This window comes from Lontra canadensis, unplaced genomic scaffold, assembly GCF_010015895.1.
Source record: "Lontra canadensis isolate GAN:19392208 unplaced genomic scaffold, GSC_riverotter_1.0 scaffold36, whole genome shotgun sequence".
NCBI lineage: Eukaryota > Metazoa > Chordata > Mammalia > Carnivora > Mustelidae > Lontra > Lontra canadensis.
In genome coordinates, this window is record NW_022631030.1 from 3,355,393 (window position 1) to 3,378,847 (window position 23,455).

General features: G+C 43.2%; 1 protein-coding gene across 2 annotated transcripts; it reads right to left on the bottom strand.

Annotated features, from left to right (window-relative positions):
• Window positions 1–1,793: 1,793 nt before the first annotated feature.
• Window positions 1,794–23,229, bottom strand: MPZL3 (myelin protein zero like 3). 2 transcript variants are annotated; one of them, XM_032868616.1, is made up of 6 exons: window positions 23,103–23,229; window positions 14,288–14,454; window positions 10,957–11,167; window positions 9,465–9,630; window positions 7,477–7,540; window positions 1,794–3,423 (listed from the first exon to the last, which is right to left on the bottom strand). In XM_032868616.1, exons 1-6 carry the CDS (start codon window positions 23,173–23,175, stop codon window positions 3,397–3,399), a joined length of 708 nt encoding a protein of 235 aa, XP_032724507.1. In that variant the 5' UTR covers window positions 23,176–23,229; the 3' UTR covers window positions 1,794–3,396. The 2 variants fall into 2 exon arrangements, with proteins under 2 accessions (XP_032724507.1, XP_032724508.1); XM_032868617.1 differs by lacking the exon at window positions 7,477–7,540.
• Between the last annotated feature and the right edge of the window lie 226 nt (window positions 23,230–23,455).

A 23,455-nucleotide genomic window follows, 5' to 3' on the forward strand; every position in this document is an offset into this window, starting at 1 on the left:
CTCTCCCTCTGCTGTTCTCCCCCACCCTGCTCCTGCTCTCTGTCTCTCAAAAAAAATTAAAGAAAATCTTTTAAAAATGAAAAGTTGTTGAATACTTGCGCCCCCCAGGACTATGCTACACGGTTGCATGGTTAGCCAGCAACGTACATAAATACTCCCTCCATGGCCTGTTTCAAGCTTGTAAAATTCCTAAAAATTGAATCGGCTCTTGCTCTGTGAGCCAGCTCCCACAACCACCAAATCTATGCGGGTTGTTGCAGGGGCACCGCTTACAGACGAATGCCTGCTTGCTGCTAGAAACCACAACCTCCTCCCCTTGCCTCTGACAGCTCTCATGTTATATGTAGACACATACCAAAAAGTAGCCAGAAAGTGCAAAGCCGTTTATTAATTATGATGTGGTAAAGATCTCAAGAATTATGATGTCTGTGAATATTACCCAACAGTGTACACATGCCTACAAAAAAAAAAACAAAAACAAAAAACACAGTGAAATGCAGCTCTTAACCCTGCAACAGTCCCACACAGGGGTCAAAGGAAGGGAGACGCCCCTTCTGGCAGCCAAGTTTCCAGGAGCCCAGTTAAATGATCGCCTTGGTCTGCTCCCTCCGGGTCCTCTTACAGCACTCATCTGGAACCGTAACAGAGTGACACAATAGAACTTTCAAAGTCAGGATTTGGCCTCCAACAATTTTTTTACACAGGGACATACAACATTCCCTCTTGAAGCACCAGTGCCCAGTTTGGGAGCTGCAGAGAACTAAGATATCCTCTAAGAAGCCTGGGGTAACAGGCCACATAAGAAACACAAAACATTTTATAAATTCACATTTGGTAACAGAATTAAGAGCTCAATGTGCAAAACTTACAAGGTAATGTAACCACAAGTAAAGCCTTCAGCAGCCAAAGAAAAATTCTGAAAGGCTTTTCAGCCTGTCTGAAGCTTTCAGAATCAGATTTCCTTTCTAGACAAGGCTGGTCTTCAGACAGTGTGCTCTGTATCCAGACCAGCAAAAAAATAAAAAGAGAGGGAAGAGCACCTGAGAAGATATTTAAAAAGATAAAACAAAATAAAACAAAAAAACCTTTATCTTCTTTCCATCCTTAAAGAAGGCAGGTATCCACACACTACTTTTTGCTCCTTTGGGGGAAGGAGAGAAAGAAAGAAAGAAAGGGAAGAAAGAAAAAGAAGAACGAAAGAAAGAGGGAGAAAGAAAGGGAGGAAGGAAGGATGGATGGACGGAAAGGGGAGAGGAGAAGGGAGGGGAGAGGAGGGAAAAAATGCTGTACGGCTGTAAGCCAGACTCAGGATAAGAGATCAGTGAGGACAGCAGCCCTATGACTGATGTGACCTTTTAAAGCCATGGAGCGGACTGAATAATCAATCAGCTTACTCTCTTCCCATGAAGGATGCTACCGTCCAGTCACTTAAGAAAGGGACTTGTTCAAATCATGATCAAGGCTACAAAATAAGGACGACCAAGTCTCCACCCGGGAGCATCTACCTGGAGGGACAAACACCACCACCCCCCCCGGATTAATCCTCATCACAGGCCTGAAGGGAAATTACAAGAAAACCCAGATAAAACCAGTTCCTCAATTCACGAAATGCGGTTTTAGCTGGGTTCCTGTAGCACCATCTCTTCTCCAGAGACAGGAGGACCCACGAGAAGTCTGCCTCACAATTAGATCTCTATCTTCCAATCTCCTAGAGCCCAAAGTATTTACTCTCGTTGCTCAGACACATTTTCCCCTCTCTGCTGAGGTGTCAGACCGTCTCGCTAGACTGGCCCCAGACGAGCCCAAGCAGCTCAAGAGTCTGAGGCTTAACCACTGGAAATAAACAGTCAATGTGTCTTTTCCTCTTCCACTTCCTTACGTGACCAGACAAAAGCATAATTTCTAATTAACTAACCAGACTCCCTTACGTATGGACTAGATTGACAAAAGAGGCCAGGCCAAACCTATGCCATCTTTTTAAAAGTCTTTACTGATGACTTCCAGAACTAATAACCCACATTTTTTAAAAATAAATCCTGGGGAAGTGACTTTTTTGGATACTGTATACAGTCTATTAGGCTATAATATGGAAACCGCCTGAGCCACCTAGTGAAGGATCTCGGACTCTCCTGCTAAAAAAATGACGATGGGAAGAGGGGAAATCTTTTCTCTCTCATAATTGAGAAGTAAACTCTATCGCTGTTTTACAGAGGACTACACTGTCGATCCTTCTGGACATGGCACACGTATCTCTTAATGGCTTACAGAAAATCCTATGTAAATTAAAGTTTGAAATCGCTTGCTGCGGGAAAATGGAGGAAGTTGATGTAAGGTATCAGAGAACAGAAATGAGTAAACATTATGTACCACCTCACTTCCTTATGTCAAATATTATGTAAAAACCGTTCGTATATAAATACCTTAGCTCACTCATAATGGCACATTTTAGAACACAAAAAAGTTCTAAAGCATGACTTAGGTCAAAAAGATTATTTCCTATAAATAGAAGCCTCATTAAAGCCAATCCAACATCTGAACTTTGGAGTGGCATTTGTTAAAAAAGAGTATTTCCTTGCAAATAACAGAAAATATCTCTACATTCCCCACTAAAAGCCTGTCAAAGAGTTTTTCTTGCCTCTGCTCCAGGACATCAAGAAGGAAACCACCAATCAGTCAGCTATAAGAGAGTAAAGTAACAAACTGCACCTAGCAAGACAAAAGGAAGGGATCCTTTTAGGTCAACATTCCCTTCCTTAATTATAAATTGATGACACTTTAATACTTTAAAAACCCAGTCAAAGCAAACCATGGACTCCCAGCCCTACCATCTCCACAGAAATTAGGGTTCCAAGTCATCCAAACACAACCAATGGTGTCACGAAACCAAGGAGTGTAGGCTCTTTGCTGATTCACAGCTGAAAATGTTCATGGAGCAAATAACAAAGGACACTTATCCCCAACAAACACTTCATCTGGTAGCCTATCAGGAAGCTACGAGCTCCATTTCATTTTTTAAAGATATTTTGGCATCCACGGTGTGGCCAACATTTAGGATTCCCCTAAAATAACTGGAAGAAAACACGTAATACATCCAAGAACACAAGGGAAACAAAACCCATCTTTCTATCCAGGAAGAGAACTCCTTCATTCAACTAGAGTGTAAGTCATTAAAAGTGGTAGTTATGAGTTTCTTTGAAGAGTCCTTAAATAGTTTATAAATATAAAAAGAACATTTCTTCAATAAATAAATGGTTCCTGAAGTCTCTCCGGATGACTTCTAGAATCCTCCAGCACTGCCATCCAAGCCAGCCCTGCTTCTCCGAGAGGCTTTAGCTGCCAGTGGGACGGGACATTTTCTGCTAGCAGGTGACTCTTCTTGTGTCATGAAGACTGTCATCAGTATGTCTCTTCATAGTCTGAGTCCTGGAGGGAAAGAACAACAGTCGTGGTGTTGATACGTGGCCACTGTCAGAGTTTAGACAAAGATGGCATGCTAGGACCCCTTGACAGAACTCAGCATGAAGTGACATTATCAGTGAAAACAGCACAGGCTCAGCGCACCTGTGTTCCCACGAAGCCTCACGGACCAGCAATAGATTTGCTGTCCTTGGACTAATTAATGCTTTGAAACCCTAACAGTTCCATTTTCCATGGTGGATATTTTTTAAAGCCTCAACCCACATGAAAAGGCGGCTGTCTGGGGTGCCTGGGTGGCTCAGTGGGTTAAGCCTCTGCCTTTGGCTCAGGTCATGGTCTCAGGGTCCTGGGATCAAGCCCCACATTGGACTCTCTGCTCAGCGGAGAACCTGCTTCCCCCTCTCTCTCTGCCTGCCTCTCTGCCTACTTGTGCTCTCTCTCTCTCTCTGTCAAATAAATAAATAAATCTTAAAAAAAAAAAAAAAGAAAGAAAGAAAGAAAAGAAAAGGCAGCTGTCTGCATCAGAACATGAGGACTGCAGCCAGGAGTCTGGGTTTCTCAGTTTCTCTCAGTTCCAATGTCAGCTCCACCCCTTGCTGGCTGTGTGACCTTGAGCAAAGTTATTAAATGTCTCTAGGCCTCAGTTTCCTTGTCTGTAAAATGGGGGGGGGTAATAAAAATACAGACTCGTCATAGAAAGGGGACGAAAACTGAATGAGACAGTGTATGGAAATCACTTTGCATTGAGCCTAGCACTGTGTAAGCACTCATTCAAGATTAGCCACTGTTACCATTGTTCTTATTTTTATTGTTTAAACTTGTATTCACTTCTTCTAAGCTCAAGTGACCCATTAGTACTACCTGGCACACCACATTTCTCTGCCCCGTCATTCTCCTGTTCTCCTAGACGACTGTTCCACACCTTTCCCTCCTTCCTTAAACCTCAAACCTCCAGCACCTCCTCCTCACTTTGTTCTCCACAGATGACCTTGCTTTCTCCTGCCACTGGGAAGAGAGGGGTCAGCAGGGAGCTCCCAGCACCATATATGTGCACTCACCGGCATCTAGGCCCAAGGGCATGGCGCTCCTCACTCTTCTTATGGACCCTCCCCGCCTTTGTCTACGGTCAGTACCCCTGTTGAGCATCACATCCTAGAGCTCCTCCAGCCACCTCCCCTCGCCCTCCTGCAGCATCATTTTTCCCTTTTCTACTGAATCATTTCCACCAGCACACAAATGTGCTATAATTTCCCCCATCTTAAACAGAAAGTAACTCCTGACACACATCTCCCTCCTACCTATCACCCTACTTCTCTGCATCTCTTCACAGCAAAACTCCTTGCAAGAGCTGTTTACACCCACAGTCACCAATATCTCTCTTTGCGTTCCTTCTCAACCTCACCCCCATCGGGCTTTCTTCCCCTCTCTTCTCCTGAAGTTGCTTTTGCCAAGGTCACCTATGACCTCCCCATCACCAGATCAGCCAATAATCAATTCTCAGTCCTCATCTTACTTGACCTGACTCAGCAGCAATTAATGGGCACCATTAATCACTTTTTTTTTTAAGATTTTATTTACTTATTTGACAGAGATCTCGGGCAGGCAGAGAGGCAGGCAGAGGTGGGGCGGGAGGCAGGCTCGCCACTGAGCAGAGAGTCGGATGCGGGGCTCGATCCCGGGACCCCGGGATCATGACCTGAGCGGAAGGCAGAGGCTTTAACCCACTGAGCTGCCCAGGCGCCCCAGTTAATCACCTTCTTTACCTTGAAACCCATTCTTCACTCGGTTCCCGGGATAGCACACCCTCCTGGTTTTCTCCTACCTCACTGGATGTCCCTTCTCAGCTTCCTTTACCAATCCCCTTCCTCTTCCCAAGTCATCAACCTTGGAGAGCTCCAGGGCTCGAGGCTACACCCACTATACCCGTTCCATCCATTCCACCAGCTGCTCAAGTTAAGAGCTGTGGAATTATCTCTGGTTTCCTCTCATCCTCTCACAGATATTTGAAACCCATCCATGAATCCTTCCTGCTTTGCCTTCACTATAATGGGAACACAGCCACTTCCTACCACCCTGGTTCAAACCAGTACCGTCTTCTTTCACTTGCGTTATTGCTAAAGTCTCCTAATTGGACTCTCTGACTGTCATGGTCCCTTGACCAAGGTACCACCCATTCTCAACACAGGAGCCAGAGTGAGCCGTCGGAAATAGAAAGTGCTCCTCTTCTCAAAAACCTCCAGCGCATCCCATTTCATTAAGAATAAAAGCCCAATTCATTCCATTCACTTATTATGTTCATAAGATATGGTATTGTCAGGGCGCCTGGGTGGCTCAGTGGGTTAAGCCTCTGCCTTCGGCTCAGGTCATAGTCTCAGGGTCCTGGGATCGAGCCCCGAGTCAGGCTCTCTGCTCAGCGGGGAGCCTGCTTCCCCCGACCCACCTGCCTCTCTGCCTACTTGTGATCTCTCTGTCAAATAAATAAATAAAATCTTAAAATATACATGATATTCTCTCTCTGATATCAAAAAACTCTATTCTTCACCTTGCTCATTTCATTCCTGCCACATTGGTCTCCTTGCTGTCCCAAGAACGTGCCCATCATGACCTCTCCACAGAGTTACCACGCCTACCATCTCCTCATCCAGAACATTCCTCCGAATGTTCCTCCATAACAGCTATACGGCTTCCTGTCTCCTTCTTTTAGGTGTTTGCTCAAATATCACTTCAGTGAGGTTTACATCATACCCCCCATCCAGCCAACCCATGTTCTTTCCCTATTTTGTTTTTCTCCACTGCATTAAGTACCATCTGGTATACTCCATGTTTTGCTTATTTTTAAAAGACTTAGTTATTGTTTGTACCCGCAATTCAAGAGAAAGTGGTATTGAAGCCATGTCTTGAAGAATGAGAGTTTTCTACGCGTGGAAAAGAATGTAAGTTATTTGAGGGCAGAGATTTTCGTCAGTATTGTTCACATGTGTTTCCTAAGTACCCAGAATCCCATCTGGCACATATCAGATACTCAGGAAATAACTGCTAAATGAATTAATATCCGAAATACGGATGGTGATAAGCATGACACTAACTTATTTTGTGTTATTAGAGTATTCAAACCCTGAAGGGTTACTGTTAGATTCTCTTCAACCTTCCTCTCATCTTAGCTACTACATTCCAGTCTGCCAGAGAGAAACAAAGGACACTGCAGTGAACAGCTGGGCTACAGCCGACCGGCCAAGTGCTGAGCTTGGCAGTGAGTACAAAGAGAACTCAAGTTTAAACCCCGCAAAGACAGGTATGTTTCATAATATATCATAAGTTGCTTTTGACCTGTTTCCAACTGCCCCACATCAGAGTCTCTTCTCCTAGGCTGCTGGGACAGCCACACAAACCTACCAGTCATAGCAAGAGCTTAAAAGATGGAGGGATAACTGCCTCTTGAAATTTAAATCAACACTCAGGTCTTCCAACATGGGTATCTCTTTTTTTTTTTTTTTTCTTTTTTTCTTAAGTAGGCTCCATATCCAGCATGGAGCCCAACACATGGCTTGAACCCACAACTCTAAGAACAACACCTGAGCTGAGATCAAGAGTCAGACATTTAACCAACTGAGCCACCCAGGTTGCCCCTCCATCATGGGTATTTCTTACTGATAAAGCAATAAGTCACCTAAAAGGTTGTATCACTCTAATTCCCTGGGGAAAAAAACTGAGGCACACCAGGAAAGTTTAGTTCAAAAGGATTCTGAGTCAAGCCAGCCAAAGTCTCCTAGCACGACCTTGGTGGCACAGGCCCTCCTCTTTCAGGGTGCTCTGTCAGTAAGCTGAGACTTCCCTATCCTTCCCCAACCTAAGGACACCACCCTATACCCATGCAATAGAAAACAAAATAATGGTCAGAATCGGTCCCCTGAGACCAAAATGCTTTTGGGGAGTACCTTGGTTCATACCTTGCTTTGGACCTTACCTGCATATCCTCTGCTGCCCTGAGGGGAAAGGATCCCCTTAAGTAAGCGGGAAAATGGGACATGAACGGTGAACAGAGAAATGGCACAGGCTTACCAGGCATTCAGCACAACGCACACAAAGCCTCGCCATGCAGTCATCCCCTTCCTCTTGGTCCGTGCTAGAGAAAAAGGACAAAGCAAATCTGAATAATTACTGTCCTCCATACAGTAGGGGATGTAAGAGCACAGCTGTCCAAGTCAGACAGGTCTCGTTTTAAAGTCCAGTTCTGCCACTCACTAGGAGTGTGAGTAGGCAGGTTACTTAAGCACTGGGATAAAAAATAACCACATGCAAACCACGCACCACAGTGTCTGACACGTAGCAAGTGCCCAGTAAGTCGGAGCTGGACCCAATCATTTGCTTAGAAATGTACTGAGCACCAACCACATCTGAGCCATTATGCTGGGCTGGGGACCAAGACATAAAGAAGACACTGCCCCTTGAAGAGCTCACAGCCTCTTGGGTGTGAGGAACCTGTTGCAACCTGACAAGTACATTATGACACAATGTAATAAAATGTTTTAATAAGCTTAAAGTCAAACTGCTAGGGTAGGAAAGAGGAGGGAGTGACCTGTTCTCCGGGAAGGACTCAGGAAGACTCCAGACAGGGGACATTTCAGCTGGGTCTTGGAGGATCGGGAAAAGTTTTCCAGGCAAACAAAAGAGGGAAGGAGAGGATTCCAAGCAAGAGAAAAGCATGTGGGGGGAAAAAAGAAAAAAGATCTGAGTGAGTGCGGCTTATTTAGAGAAGAAAATATGCTATGTATCTGGCCCGTGGAGTGAATGAGATGATATGTCATGGAACAAGGGGCCTGAAGGTTGGAGCACAGGAATCTTGTTAGATGGCGCTTAGAAATAGACATCTTGGTATTTCTACCGAGAGTGCCTTACCTTTTGTGGGGGGCTAGAGATTCCTGTAAAGGGCACTCTCTCCCATGAAATAAACATGCATGCACAAATACACATGTGCACACATGCAAAGAAAAAGAAAATGTTCCCCAGGGAAGACTTCCTCCCAAGGCCAAGAGCCTCAGATAGAGACGATTGAGAATCAAAATGGGGTTTATGCAGACTTTTGTCACCTGTTTTTAGTAGATTTATTCCCAGGGAAAACTGGGTCAGGCCTGTTCCCTGGCAACATGTTTCATAAATGCCTTTGATAATCACAATCCCATCAGCCCTTCTGAGCATCGGCTGACCAAGAACACATCTTGCTTATTTAAACTGGTTTTCCTGTCCAAGACTATCCTTAAAGCTGTCATCATTGCTTAGGCATCTTCTACTGGGACACATCAGCTTGGTGCCAAAACAAGAAGGGAAAAGTAACTGACTTGTCGGAATTGCCCGTTGAATCTGAAGGAATGTGAGAGCCACTCCAGAATTTTTATTTATCTATTCAGAGAGGGGGAGAAAAAGAGAGAGGACGGGGAGACGGAGAGAGAGAATCTTAAGCAGACGTCATGCCCAGCACAGAGCCTGATGCAGGACTTGATCTCACAGTCCTGAGATCATGAGCTGAGCCAAAGTCAAGAGTGGGACACTGAACCGACTGAGCGAGGCAGACACCCCCACCACTTCAGAATTTATATGCAGAACCACAGCATAGGAGCACCTGAGTAGCTCAGTCATTAAGCGTCTACCTTTGGCTCTGGTCATGATCCCAGGGTCCTGGGATCAAGCCCCACATCGGGCTTCCTGCTCAACAGGAAGCCTGTTTCTCCTTCTCCCCCTCTCACTACTTATGTTCCCTCTCTCACTCTCTGTCAAATAAATAAAGAAAATCTTAAAAAAAAAAAAAAAGAACCATAGCATAGTACAATCTGGTGTTCAAAGCAGAGACTAGGACCCTACATTCACCCCTCCATCTCTCTCTCCATATTAATATCCACTAGTTTCACTTCCAACCTTCTTTCCAGTACTCCTAGAACTAACCTTGGCCTGGGAAAAGAGAAAAGGGGTGGATCAGGGCTCTAGGGACTATCCACAAAGCAGGGCTCTGAAGAGGAAAGGGGTTAACTGCTCGGTGCTCCAGCTGAACTTACTCATCGGAAACCTCAATAGACGACTTCTTGTAGCCAGACTTGCTCCTCTTCTTCAGCCCTGCAGACTTCCTCGCCATCCTCACCAGCAGCAGAATCACCACCACAGCGGAGGGCAGGAAGACAAGGATGGACAGGAGGGCCACAGAGGACAGCATGGTGCCAAAACCTAGAAGAGGAAAAAGGGAAGGTGAGAGGGAGGGACGTGCAAAAGGGCCTCCTTTGACATAAGCTACATTTTACTTTTGCTCTTGTATTTCTTCTGATTTAACAAGAATAAATTCATTGTGGAAGAGGTAGAAAGTACACAAAATTACAAAGAACAAAATGCACCCATAATCCCACTACATAGGATTGACACGTTGGTATCTACCCACTCGGTGTTCTTTCTAGGAGTATGCGGGTATGAGTCTGCAGACAGGGAGAAGAGTGCCTAGTTTTAGAAGTATGGATCGTATTTTACAGACTATTTCTAAGCTCCTTTTTTGTGTAATAGATAATCAATTTTTCCCACATCATTAAAAACTCCTTCCAAGTGTTACTTTATCATGGGTGCACTTTATATTCTACCACACTGAGTAATTTACTGAACCAATCCTGAGACGCTGGACACTCGAGCAGTTTCTAAATCCTTGAAACTACAAGCTACATTATGATGATCATCCTTGTCCATAAATCCTCATATTTGCCTCTTTTTCTTTAAGATAAAATTTAAAATGGGATTCCCAGATCAAAGGGCACATACTGTTAAGGCATCAGAGTCACGCGACCAAACTATACTCAGCTCCTACTCAGCCTGCAGCATGAACATGCCTGTTGCCTTTGAAACCTTGAGTTATCGTCTTAAAAAAAAAAAAAAAGAGAGAGGAAGAAGGGAAAGGGAAGGAGAAAGAGAGAGGGGGAAAAAAAGAGAGAGACGGACAGACTTGAGAAAGACCTGGGAGATGGTTAAGCATGAACCATAATGCAGTTCTGTATCTGTACATCTTTGGTTAAAGTCCAACTGAGGATGAGAATGACCACTCAGTAGTCACCCAAGAATAATGAAGAAAAAACATCAGTCCTTAACCTACTTCTTTGCAGTTTCTTGATAAAAGGAAACTGCAGCCCTTTGCAACATAAAAGGAATGTGCTGCCTCCCACCATTAGAAGGGGCACCCTTTCAACACACGAGCAAGAGGATGGCCTCATAACTGAGGGTATGAACAGACTGGGGAAATCAATTCACACAGATAAGAAGCCTCCATCTTCTTAGGGGTTTGCCACGTGTTCTACAAGACCTCTGGTCACCTGAAGTTAAAATAAGGGAGAGATAACGGGGAAACTATAACAATATTTGAATGACAACTTCAGTTTGCAAAATCAAGTTAAGAAATTCATTCTTGTAGACAATTCAGGATGGCAGACTGGCTAGTTTTGCTTTCCCAGATCTCTCCAGTAGGCAGCACAGCAGTCACAGAGCCTGGCAGGAGAAGGTCAGTGGCAGTTAGCTTACCCCTTTCTGTGACTGTTAGCTCTGTCGCAGGGATATTGTGGTGCACATCTGGGGGATTCTTCACAGCACAGCTGAATGTCCCATTGTCCTTGAGGGTAGGGTTGCTTATGCTGATAGACGCATCCCCTCTGTATACATCTCCAACCCAGGAAACTCTATCCCGAAATGTACCTGCTGTGGTTGGATACTGGAAGGACTGGTAATGAAAAATCTGAGAAAGCAACACCATAACAAAACAAAACAAAAGTTAATTTTGAAAATGTCAAGTTAAAAAGGTCCCAAATAAAATACAAATGCATAATGGGTTTTCTCAGTTGGGGTTTTTTGTTTTTTTTTTTTAAATGTTTTGCTCACTTCCATCATTAAGTTAAAAGACAAGTTAATACAACTTATCGGGGGGCACCTAGGTGGCTCAGTGGGTTAAGCCTCTGCCTTCGGCTCAGGTCATGATGATCTCAGGGTCCTGGGATCGAGCCCCACATCAGGCTCTCTGCTCAGCAGGAACCCTGCATCCCCCCTCTCTCTCTGCCTGCTTCTCTGCCTACTTGTAATCTCTCTCTGTCAAATAAATAAATAAAATCTTAAAAAAAAAATACAACTTATCAGGAAAAGGCCTGACGGAAGTGTCCTAGGATCATAGCTCTCAAAAATCTTCTAAATTCTCCGTGAAGTCCTAAAGCAGTAGATCTCAACCGGGGGCAAAGGGGGCCTCCAGGAGACATCTGGCAATATCTGGAGACAGTCTGGGCAGAGTGCTACTGGCATCTAGCAAGCAGAGGTCAGGGATACTGACAAAAATCCTACAATGCATAGGATAATCCCCCACAACAAAGAATTCTCCAGCTCAGAATGTCAACAGTGCCGAAGCCGAGAAACCCTATTCTAAAGTAACATCTATTATTTGTGTGGTCCTTTCTGGTTTGCAAATGATTCCCACAGGTTTACTCACTTGAGCCATGGGGCATGAGGAAAACAAGGCCAAAAATTAAGTGAGTTACTCAAAGGCACACAGGTCGTAAGTGGGCAGAGGAAGCTTTTGTTTATTTTGAGGATAAACTTTTGTACTTTTGTAGGTACAATATAATCAAGCCTGTCTTAGGTTATCTGTCTTGGCAATTAATAAAAATCCCAAGCCAAATGATGACCAGGACTCAATGAATGGATGCTGAATTTAAATGGTGCTATTTCAGATTGATGATCAGACACTTTGTCACCCAAAGCACCTCATTATATCGGGTGGTAGGCCAGGCAGGGACTACAAGACAATATGATCTTTCTCTCTTATGCAAGGTTCAAGTGTTTCCTCTTTCTTTGTTTACTTGGTACCTCCCCCATTTACAACCACTAAATTGCCCAATTTTGAAGAGCAACTTCCCAGAGAAGTTGTTGAATCACTTCTCACTTCGTTTATTCACGCATTCACTCAACGACGAGTCACGGCACACCTACTATGTGCGAGGCACTGTGTTAAGCACAAGCATATAGTGAGAACCAAACAGGCATAGTCCCTGCTCTCACAGATTTTACAGTCTAAGGGGAAAGACAGATATTAAGAAATAATAACATGTGTGACGAGTGTTCCAAAGAGGGAGGTAAGGGGCACCTGCCTGGCACTATTGGTGGAGCAGTGACTCTTGATCTCAGGGTTGTGAGTTCCAGCCCCATGTTGGGTGTAGAGATGACTTAAAAATAAAATCTTTAGGGGCGCCTGGGTGGCTCAGTGGGTTAAAGCCTCTGCTTTCGGCTCAGGTCATGATCTCAGGGTCCTGGGATCAAGCCCCACATCGGGCTCTCTGCTCAGCAGGGAGTCTGCTTCCTCCTCTCTCTCTCTGCCTGCCTCTCTGCCTACTTGTGATCTCTGTCAAATAAATAAATAAATAAACAAACAAATAAATAAATAATCTTAAGAAAAAAATAAAATCTTTAAAACACACACACACACACACAAAGAGGGAGGTAAAGAATGACTACCAATGATTACCAGCATCTATATAAAAGGGTTTGAAACTCCTTACTGACAAAACGAGGCCTGCTATGTATCTTTAAGATTAATCCAACCTACAAGTTCCGAGTTAAACTGGTGATTCCCAAATCCTTGCCAACCAATTAGTCTGACAGACTCCTGACTGACGTGACCTCAATTATCACTTGACTGTGACAGTCACGTCACATGACTTGAAAGGTCCATGGATTTACAATGTGCGTGCGTTGCTTTTTGACCAGGCTCACAGAAGACAGCACCATACAGGAAGTGCTGTTTGCAATTAAGGTTTCTGACCCAAGAAGATCCCCTGCTGCTTGCTCTGTCCTACTTTTGGCCAAGGAGGCCAAGTCAAACAAGGCCAGCCGTAGTTTTCTGACCACTTGAAATAACGTGAACTGTTTTAAATCTAAAGGAAAAGTAACCACGAATACAGCCTTGCTGCCTTGGCTGGAGCCCCCTCCTGGCTCCTAGCTACATGGCATTCGCGAATGGGTCCTAAAACAAAACTCAAAGCTTAGATATTAAAACCAAAGAGAAAGTTCTCCAATGAAGAAAACAGGATAAAAGAATTAAAGATACTTGGAAAAAATACAATCTTACATATAGCAACATTCACATTCTTGATAGCATCTATCCTGAACTAAAGATATTGCTGGAAGCGTAAAGAGAAAGGGTTTTTTATAGCACCGCAATCTTCAATTAGACATCCACAATGGGATCTGAACCATAAACGGGTTTTATATGTGTGTATAAACTATACTGCTTCTAATACTGCAAGACCATCTGTCACCAACAGTATCTGTCATCCACACGAGGTGTCACCATCTCCTTCAAAGGGAACCATATAAATCAATGCAGGTGTTTATATACTAGGAGACGAGGCTAAGATAAATCCACAGAGTACAGATCCACGAATCGATACACCCACTGAGACAACCTCATACTGCAGGAAATGAGCAGCTTTATGAGAAAAGATGTTTATGATTGGGCCCTACAAAATTTTTCTATCCAACAGTCCTGGAGGTACTCTTTTTAGTACCTTGAATCTGAAAACACACAAAAGGAAACAACAAAGGGGGAAGAAAATTAAACCACATTTCCTCTGAGTTTCTGACAATTTTTTCCTATAGCTTATTGACAAGATTCTCATATGGAAAGATAAAGAGTCCTATGTGACCAAATGAATGCCATATCGGGTAGAAGCTCATCTTCTTCTATTTATACAGAAGCTCACGTCTGATTCTCGGATGCGAAGGCGCGAGGTATGCCTGGGACTCAGAATAAAAGGATTCCAGAGCTGCTGACCACTGAAGACTCAAAGATATTTCCTTAACAGGAAACACTCACTGATTCTGTTCGACTGCTGCTGGGGGGTCGGTACGTCCAGTCTATGGTGAGTTTGTCAGTGACAGATGAAGTCGACTTGAAGGTGCATTTCAGCTTGATCTTCTCGCCCACATAACCCCGGACGTGGGCATCTGCTTTAATCTCCAAGGAAAGGACGATGTGAACACCTGATCAAAGCAAGTCCAAACATTTAAAAGGTATGCATTTAGGTGGGATGGATAAGATGTGAGGGAATAATACAGAGACACCATCATTTTTTGGGCTCTCGGAGTAATAAGTGAGTATCTTCTCAGGGAGGCCCAGAAGGGCAAGGAGCAGGTATCTGCCTGAATCAGGTGTAGCATTTTTATCATTTTATAGTATTAAATGGGTGCTTGAGTACAAATCTGAAACCTGATCACAACGGCATTTTTCCAAACACAGACTTGTGGTTAAATGCAGTACAATAAGTAGGTCCGCCCACAGCTGCTAAAAGGCGATGCCATGCACCCCCCTCGGTGACACACTGACGCCCCAGGAATCATAGCAGCTGCTGTGGTCTGAGGGACTTACCACGAGCACAGCCTGGCTGTAACCTGAAGCTACCACTTTCTCAACCGCCAGCAAAATGAGAACAGGAAATAAGAAGAGGGCACTTTTTCAAGAATTTTAGAAAACTGTTCTATCCAGTCGTGTTTTACCTTCTCCTCTCTTAAAACTGGTTAATGAATCCTGCATCCATTAAAAGTAAATCATGGGAAGGAAAACAGAACAATTTAATGCACTCTAAAATGTAAAAATCAGATACCATATTTACACTCTCTAGAGATTTGACTCTTGCCAAAACGGGCTCATATATCCAGCTTTGGCATTCCAGCTCCCCCCAAACACAGATCCCCCTTTCTTCTGACCAATCCCCTTTCAGGAAATACTGAGTAGAAATTTATCTTCCAGGAGGGAGCCATTTTTTAGCAAAGTCACCAGCACTTTGTTTTTTCTGCTTTCTTCTACACTGCAACAAACCCTGATTTTTTGGCAGGCCAAAGGCACACAGAGCTGCGAGGACTCAGAAGAGAGCAAACCCACACACCAGCCACACACCCGCGGTGCCTCTGGTTGAGACAGGATGCAAATCCCAGCACTACGGCTTAGGGGCTCTGTGGTCTCAGCAAGTTACTTGACTCTTCAGTTTCTCACCCTGCTGAGAATGCTAATAACTGCACTTACCTTAGGTCAGTGTGAGGAATAAATGCGTTAAAACAGGTGTAACAGTGGAAAGCCTGCCTGCCCCCCAGAGTGAGAGCTCCAAGCCCCTCTTCAGTTCTGCCTGGCCTCCCTCAACCTGCCCCATCACAGACACAGCCGTGAGTCATCAACACCGTCAGCTCCGTCTGCTCTGAATCGTTTTTCTTGCTCCGCTCAAGACAATCTAGTCTGTTCACATTCTTCTGAAAAGGAGGAGACCAAGACTGAGCTCACAGCTCTAATAAGCATCTGACCCATCCCAAAAATGAGGCTCGCCTCTGCTTCCTCCATAGCATCCACTCTGACTTTGCCATGCTAAACTTGTCGTTCCTTCTGTGACTTGGCAAATGCTGTTCCTCTGCCTGGAAAGCCTTCATCCCTCAGCCCCTGCTCTCTCCCAAGCCTTTACTCCCGACCCACGCTACACACCATTCAAGATCCAGCTCTAAAACTGGAAGCTGGAAATCGATGGATAATCCACACTCTCCCCCATTCTATTCCTTATCCCTAAAATGTAAGTACGGTTGAGAGATTTGAAAACATGGATTGAGAAGTAGATAGACCTAGACTTGCATTCTAGTCCAGCTACTTTCCAGCTGTAAGATTTTAATCACGGTTACCTAACCTGTCCCAGTTTCAATTTCCTTACTCAGCAGATGGGCAGAATGACCAGACCTACTTCACTGGATCACTTTGAGGGTCCAATGAGATTAAATAGGATAATACATAAAATGCTTAGCACAGGGGCGCCTGAGTGGCCCAGTGGCTTAAGACTCTGCATTCAGCTTGGGTCGTGATCTCAGGGTCCTAGGATGGAGCCCCATATCAGGCTCTCTGCTTGGCGGGGAGCCTGCTTCCCCCCTCTCTGCCTGCCTCTCTGCCTATGTGTGATCTCTGTCTGTCAAATAAATAAATTTTTTTTAATCTTTTTTTTTTTAAATGCTTATCACAGCATCCAAAAGAGAACCTTTCAATAAATGTTAGCTGCTGTTATTAAAATGAACACCACAAATATCCAAAAACCTTCAATATTTCCTTCTTAGGCTATAGAATAAAATCCATAAAGTGACAATCTGGCCCCAAACTTCTACCACTCCACCCACCCACCCATCCCATCCCTTTCACCATGCATAGAATGTCCACCACTTCCCAAATTTACTCTGTCCTTTCATGCCACTGTGCCTCTCTCTGAGTATGGTTTTGTCTGGAAGGCTCTCCCCATTTCTACCAATCCTGCCTGTTCCTACCATACCACACCCCCCAATGCTCACAAGCCTTCAAAAACCTGCTCAAACAGCAGTCCCCTCTGGGATGCCTTCCCAAATTCCCTGGTACAGCTCACTGCTCTTTCTTCACTGTTCTCATAACATTTAGTCCATAAGGCCAAATAAGCACATGTACCTCAATTTGTAAAGACTATTTCCCCTGTAACACACAAGCACCTGGAAGGCAAAAATTCAAGAGGGAAGGGAGCAGACAGAGACTGAGAGAAAGAGGTGGACAGGTCACCAAAAATTCTAGTATAGGAACAAAGTGCTCATCAGTCACCTGCTCTCTTCTTATTCCATTTATACAGTATTTCCAAACATTCTTAAGTCCTGTACGCTCCTCTCTCTCCAGTGAACCCATTCAGGAAAAGCTCAGTCCTAGATGACCACTTCTAGACTACAGAAGTGGTGTACAATGGCTGGTGTACAAAGAAGGTAAAAAAAATCACACAAATGCATGGATCGTTACCATAAGCAATTCATGGAGTCTATCTACAGCTGAGCCCTTAAGGAAGCATGATGACCCTTTATCCAGCCTCGGTCAGCTCCTCTTTCTAATTCCTCCAACTTCTTCCATTTCACTACCCTCCGTGAAACCTCCAAATCCCTCATTCTCAGAAGAAAATGTCTCCTCTTACTCTTTCGAGAAATTTAAGGCTATACAAACTGCCCAGCCAGGCACTCTCCTGTGTCTACACCCATCCATACTTCCAAAGTGAAAGGGTATGGTATCCCTTTTCCAACGCAAGGCAACCCCTTTGGTTCTGCCCTTAGATTCCTCCCCTCCAAGCCCTGCTTCAGCATAAAAACCCTCTCTACTCTATTCAAACTCTTCCTTTCCAGAGGGGCTCTCTCCCTCTTTAGCCTCTAAACACAAAGAAGTCTCTCCCATCCTTAAAAATAAATAACAATAAAACAAAATAATAACAATCTCTCCATAACCCTGTGATACTACGTGTTACCAACTACTGCCCGCTCTTTCCTTTCTAAGCCAACTTTGTGAAAGAGCAGTATACACCTGGCATTCCCATTTCCTCCCTTCCCATTCACTTCTGGACCCCACAGAGTACAAAACACACACTCTACTACCATTTCTGGTAAAGGGTGTCATGTCTTAAAACTACAAAACCCAAGGGATTAAAAACTCCACTAGGTACTTTTCTACCCTGATCTTACTGGATCTCTCTGACGCAGTGACCTCTTCCTCTTCTCTTTCTCTATCCCCAGGCTTCCATGACAATACTCTTATTCATTCACTCATTCTTCAAACATATAGTTATTGAGGATCTGTTTTGTGCCACCCTCTGCGCCTGGAATTAAATGCGAGCAAAATAAATACACTCCCAACTTTGGACCTTAAAATACAGCAAAAACTCAACCCATTAATCAAATAATCACAAAGACAAATGTATAATTACAAATCTGATAAGTACTAGAAGCAAAGACAAAGAGTGACTATGGGAACTTCATCAGTTATGGAGGGGCAGGGATTGGTTAACGAAAGCTTCTCTACAAAAGTTACTTTCTGAGTTGAGCTCTGAAGGAAGGGTGACAAGGTGAGGAGAGGGAGAGCGTTCCAGGCATATGCAGAGGTCCTGTGCCAGGAAGGAGCACAGTCAGCCAAGGAACCAAAAGGAAGGCAGTATGGCTCCAACACAAAAAGCATGAGAGAAAGAAAGACGTGCCTAGGAGGTAAGCGGGAAGCAGATTACGCAGAACTTCAGAGATATGGGCCCTTATTCTTAGAGTAATGGGAAAGCCATAGAAAATACTGAGAAAATGTGGGACTGAGGGAGAAGAGACATGAAGTGTTCATTTTTAAAAGATCACTTTAGGGAAGACACTTAGGAAGTGTTCAGTAAATACAAGGAGAAAACTTAGAAGGCTACTACAATAGTCATATGAGAAATAAAGCTTGAACTAAGTTGGTGATAGTGGACATGGAAAGAACTAAGAATACTTAGAGTAAAATCATCAAGAATTGGTGGTACATTGGATGTGGAATGTCAGGGAGACAGAGGTATCAAGGATGACTCCCAGGTTTCTGACTTGGTGATAACATTCACTGACATAGGAAAGACTAGAAAAGTACCAGGCAGGGCAGGGAAGAACATGAGCTTGATTTGGGGTAAGTTTAATGTGCCTTTGAGATAGCCAAGAGATAATGTCAACGGATAGTTGGTGTAGGGCAAAGGTCAGCAAACTATGGCCCCTGAGCTAAATCTAGCCTCCAATGTCTCTTTGTAAATAAAGTTTTATTAGAACACAGCCATATTTATTCATTTATGTGTTGTCTATGGCTGCTTTTGTGCTACTCAGACAGAACTAAGGAGCTGCAACAGATATCATATGGCCCGCAAAGCCTAAAATATTTACTCTCTAGCCTTTCACAAAAGTTTGCCAGCCCTGGTTTAGAGCAAAGAAGAAATGTATAGGTCACAGTTATAAGTCAGAATCTCATTAACATCCTCTAGCTAACTCAGCACACTGATTGTTACATACGCATACAAACTCCACATGTGATTTGAGTTAACCCAATCGAAGTATAAGTTTCAGAAAATTTGCTTGGAAAATTATTTAATGCCTCTATGCCTTGTCATGTTCCTCTCTATGATGGAATTTTACTCATGCCCTATCTCTAACCTCTTCTTTCAAGATTTAACTTTGGTGGCACATCCAGGACGTCTTCCCTGTATCCTCAAAGCAGATTCAGGGCACCTCTTCTGTGCTTCCACATTTCTTAGTACCAGATTCTAAAATTATCTGTTGGGGTGCCTGAGTGGGTCAGTTGGTTAAGCGACTGCCTTTGGCTCAGGTCATGATCGTGGAGTCCTGGGATCAAGTCCCCAATCAGGCTCCCTGCTTCTCCCTCTGACACTCCCCTTCTCGTGCTCTCTCTCTCATTCTCTTTCTCTCAAATAAATAAATAAAATCTTAAAAAAAACCTCTTCCTTTAAAAAGTAAAATAATCTGTTGACTTGTCTATCTTCTCCAATAGACCCTGAGCTCCTCAAAACAGAAACTAGCACACTGTGGATGCTCAGTAATATTAAACTGAACCAAACTAACGGTTTCCTTTTTATGAAACAAAAATTATTGCAAAATAAGCATAAAAACTTCAAGTTCTGAGCAAAACTTGGTTACTGAATCAGAGTAAGTACGCCATTAATAAATCTACCTACCAACCAACTTCTTGTTAATATATATGAATTTCATATTCATGAGCATAATTTTGCCACAAAGTTATCAATATCTAAAGTCATTTTTGCTGAAATCTAAACACTGGATAAGTGGGTCTTAAATGTATAGAGAAAAGATCCATGGATGACCTAAACTAATCTATATGTCAGGATGTTGGTTCCCCTTGGGAGAGAATGGATAATGGCTGGAAGGAAGTATAAGGAAGGCTTCTGAAATACCAGAAACATCCTATATTCTGATTTAGGTGCTGGTTACCCAGGTGTGTTCAGTTTCTAAAAATGCATTAAGCTGTACAATTACGATATGTTCATTTTTCTCTATATATATATTATACTGAAATTAAAAGTGTTTTGGGGCGCCTGGGTGGCTCAGTCAGTTAACCATCCAACTCTTAATTTCAGCTAAGGTAAGATCTTAGACTAAAGTCAAAGGTAATTTATTTTTCACAAATCAACATTTATTACATCTGAAACTAAATTTTTTTTTTAAGATTTATGTATTTGAGGGGCACCTGGGCGGCTCAGTGTGTTAAAGCCTCTGCCTTCGGCTGGAGTCGTGATCCCAGGGTGCTGGGATCAAGGCCCACATCAGGCTCTCTGCTCCAAGGGGAGCCTGCTTCCTCCTCTCTGTCTGCCTCTCTGCCTACTTGTGATCTCTGTCTGTCAAATAAATAAATAAATAAATCTTTAAAAAAAAAAAAAAGTTTTTTTTAAAAGTGTTTTACAATCAACAAATGTAAAATAATTTGTCTACTCCACTCAAAAAAAAGGAAAAAAAATAAATTAAATAAGAAAAAAAATTACTAAACCACTGTTACATTCATTTAGAAATTTTTGTCTTACAGGTGCCTAGGTGGGTCAGTCGTTGAGAGTCTGCCTTCGGCTCAGGTCATGAACCCAGGGTCCTGGGATTGAGCCCCACATCAGGCTCCCTGCTCAACAGGGAAGCCTGCTTCCCCTCTCCCACTCTGCCTGCTTGTGTTCCCTCTCTCACTGTATCTTTCCCTGTAAAATAAATAAATTTTAAAAATAAAAATTTTTTTTTCATCCTAGTCCTAATGTACTTTGGGATATTTATCTTTTCTCCTGAGTAAAAAAACATTCTTGCCAGGTCAAAATAGTCAACAATAGAAATAATAATAATTTTTAATAATAATAATTAACAATTTTTTAAATTTTGGAGGAAAACAAGAAAATCACATTTAAATATATGTAATTTTATACAAAGAAGGAATGAAAAAATATAACAAAACCCCCAGTTTTGTACACCTAATTTTCCAAAATACAATCTGTCAACATTTGGTTCATAAAAGTGCATACTTAAATGGAGGTTAAGTATAAGAACCCTAAGCTACCTGATCTGTTGTTTCTATGCACTAGGACAACTGATGTAACAGGACCATGTTTATAACTTGGAGAATTCAGACAGGCTAATCATTTAATGGGTGCTATCTTTGAAGAGGAAAAGCAAATAAACACTGGTATAAACCCAAAGTCTATTGCCTAACAATTAAAAAATGGGTGAACCTTGAAAACATGTTAAGTGAAAGAAACAAGCCACAAAGGAACATATATTGTATGATCCCATTTATGTGAAATGTGCGGAATAAACAGGTCATAGCCACAGAAAGTAGATTGGTATCTGTCAGAGCGTGAAGGAAGGGAGGAATGGGGAGTGACTATTACTGTGTATGGAGATTTTCTTTGGGATGATGAAAATATTCTAAAATTGACTGTGGTAGTGATGCCATAAATCGTGAATATATGAAAAACCACCCAATTTTCCCTTTTAAATAGGAAAGTTGTATTGCATGTGAATTCTATCTCAATAAAGCTGCTATTTTTTTTAAAACAAAAGATAATTCAAGTACATATGGGTCATAAAATAAATTTTTACTTTTGAATTATTTGGTCTGCTGTATTTGGTGGATGCTTTTCAACATGAAATGGCATCAAGTTTAAGAAACCACCTATCCTTTCTAGCATTTTTTTTTTCCTCAATGGGACAATATTTGAGTATTTGTGAGAGGGACAGAGAGATGAAACTGGAATAATTCAATAATTATTCGGAGTAATAGTAGGTCAGCCTAAATATTATATTGCAAAAGAATCAGCTGAAAAACTGGACACTTGTGATGATAGAGCGCTGGGAGGGATCAGGGAGTGTGCTGGCAACATGAATATTAGTCATCAAATAAGTAACTTCCTGGCCTTACCCGCTGAGATTTAGAACAAATGAACTCTTTATGTCAAAGGCCCTCTTCAGAAATTCCCACCTACCCACAGGGACATTTTATGAAGTTAACAATTCACTCTGATTGTAGCTCTATTAACACACAAGTTCCTGAGAACACACACACACACACACACAAATCCATAACTGCGCCCTAAAATGAAGGTAATTAGGTTGAGCTGAAATTCATGCAATTTTAAAACTGCATGAAAGCAAAATTTATCCAAACTCTACGAATATGCCATAGTGTGAAAACTGTACTTAGGATAATTGGTTAATAGATTAAAATTTTTAACAGAGTTGATAGGCTCTTTCTTGTATTTCAAAAATATTAGTAAAATGCTACAGCAGTTGCTTTTTCCTCAACAAAATGCGTCTCTACTTTAACGAAATCACAGCACACCCCTTTCTGGGACGAATAAACATTTTACTTCCGAGGCCCTGACAATCACCTACAAAAAATAAAAGTACCAACAGTCACGATTTTCTTTCGCAAAATTACTGAGACGAACTCCTGAACGCTAGAACTGCCCCTTCCTAATCAGGACATACAGCCCACAAAACCACAGCAAAGACGACCGCTGGTAACTCAACACAAGATAGCACGGGGTCCCCACAACACCAGAGCCTGTTGTGATCACCCGAATACAAAGCAGTCACGCAAAGTGGTCGAGCTCCCCCGGGGCTCAGGAAAGCACTGAGAAGCTGCCAACGGCCTCAGGTGGGCGGTAAACACAAGAAAACGCGCTGCCCACACCGTCCCACAGCCTGCACGTCTAGAAGCGGTATGGGGGCTTTCCTGAGACCCCCCCACCGGAACCGGAAAACCGGCCGTCTTCCCCTAACACCCTCCCCGGCCGGAAGTTGGAGGACCCAGCGGGCGCTCTCACCCTGGAAGAACAAGACGCCAAGCAGTGGGAACAGAGCGCAGCCACGGCCTCCAGCCGCTCCGCTCTGCTGCATCCCGACAGCTCTCTGGATGCTTGCACACCTTGTTTACGGCTCCCGGTAACCTCACAGGTGATACCGGAAGTGACGTCAGGGCGGGAGGCGCGAGAACACTTAAAATGGCGACTCGAAGTTGCCATAGCAACATGGCATCTTTCCAGAGCCACACCTGAACCTGCTCCGACCCGCGGTTTTTTTTTTTTTAAACCTTGAGTAGGAATCAACTATTCACTTTTGCTTGACAATGAAGTAATACACAGACTTTGTTAAAATAACAATTTATTTGTATGGAATT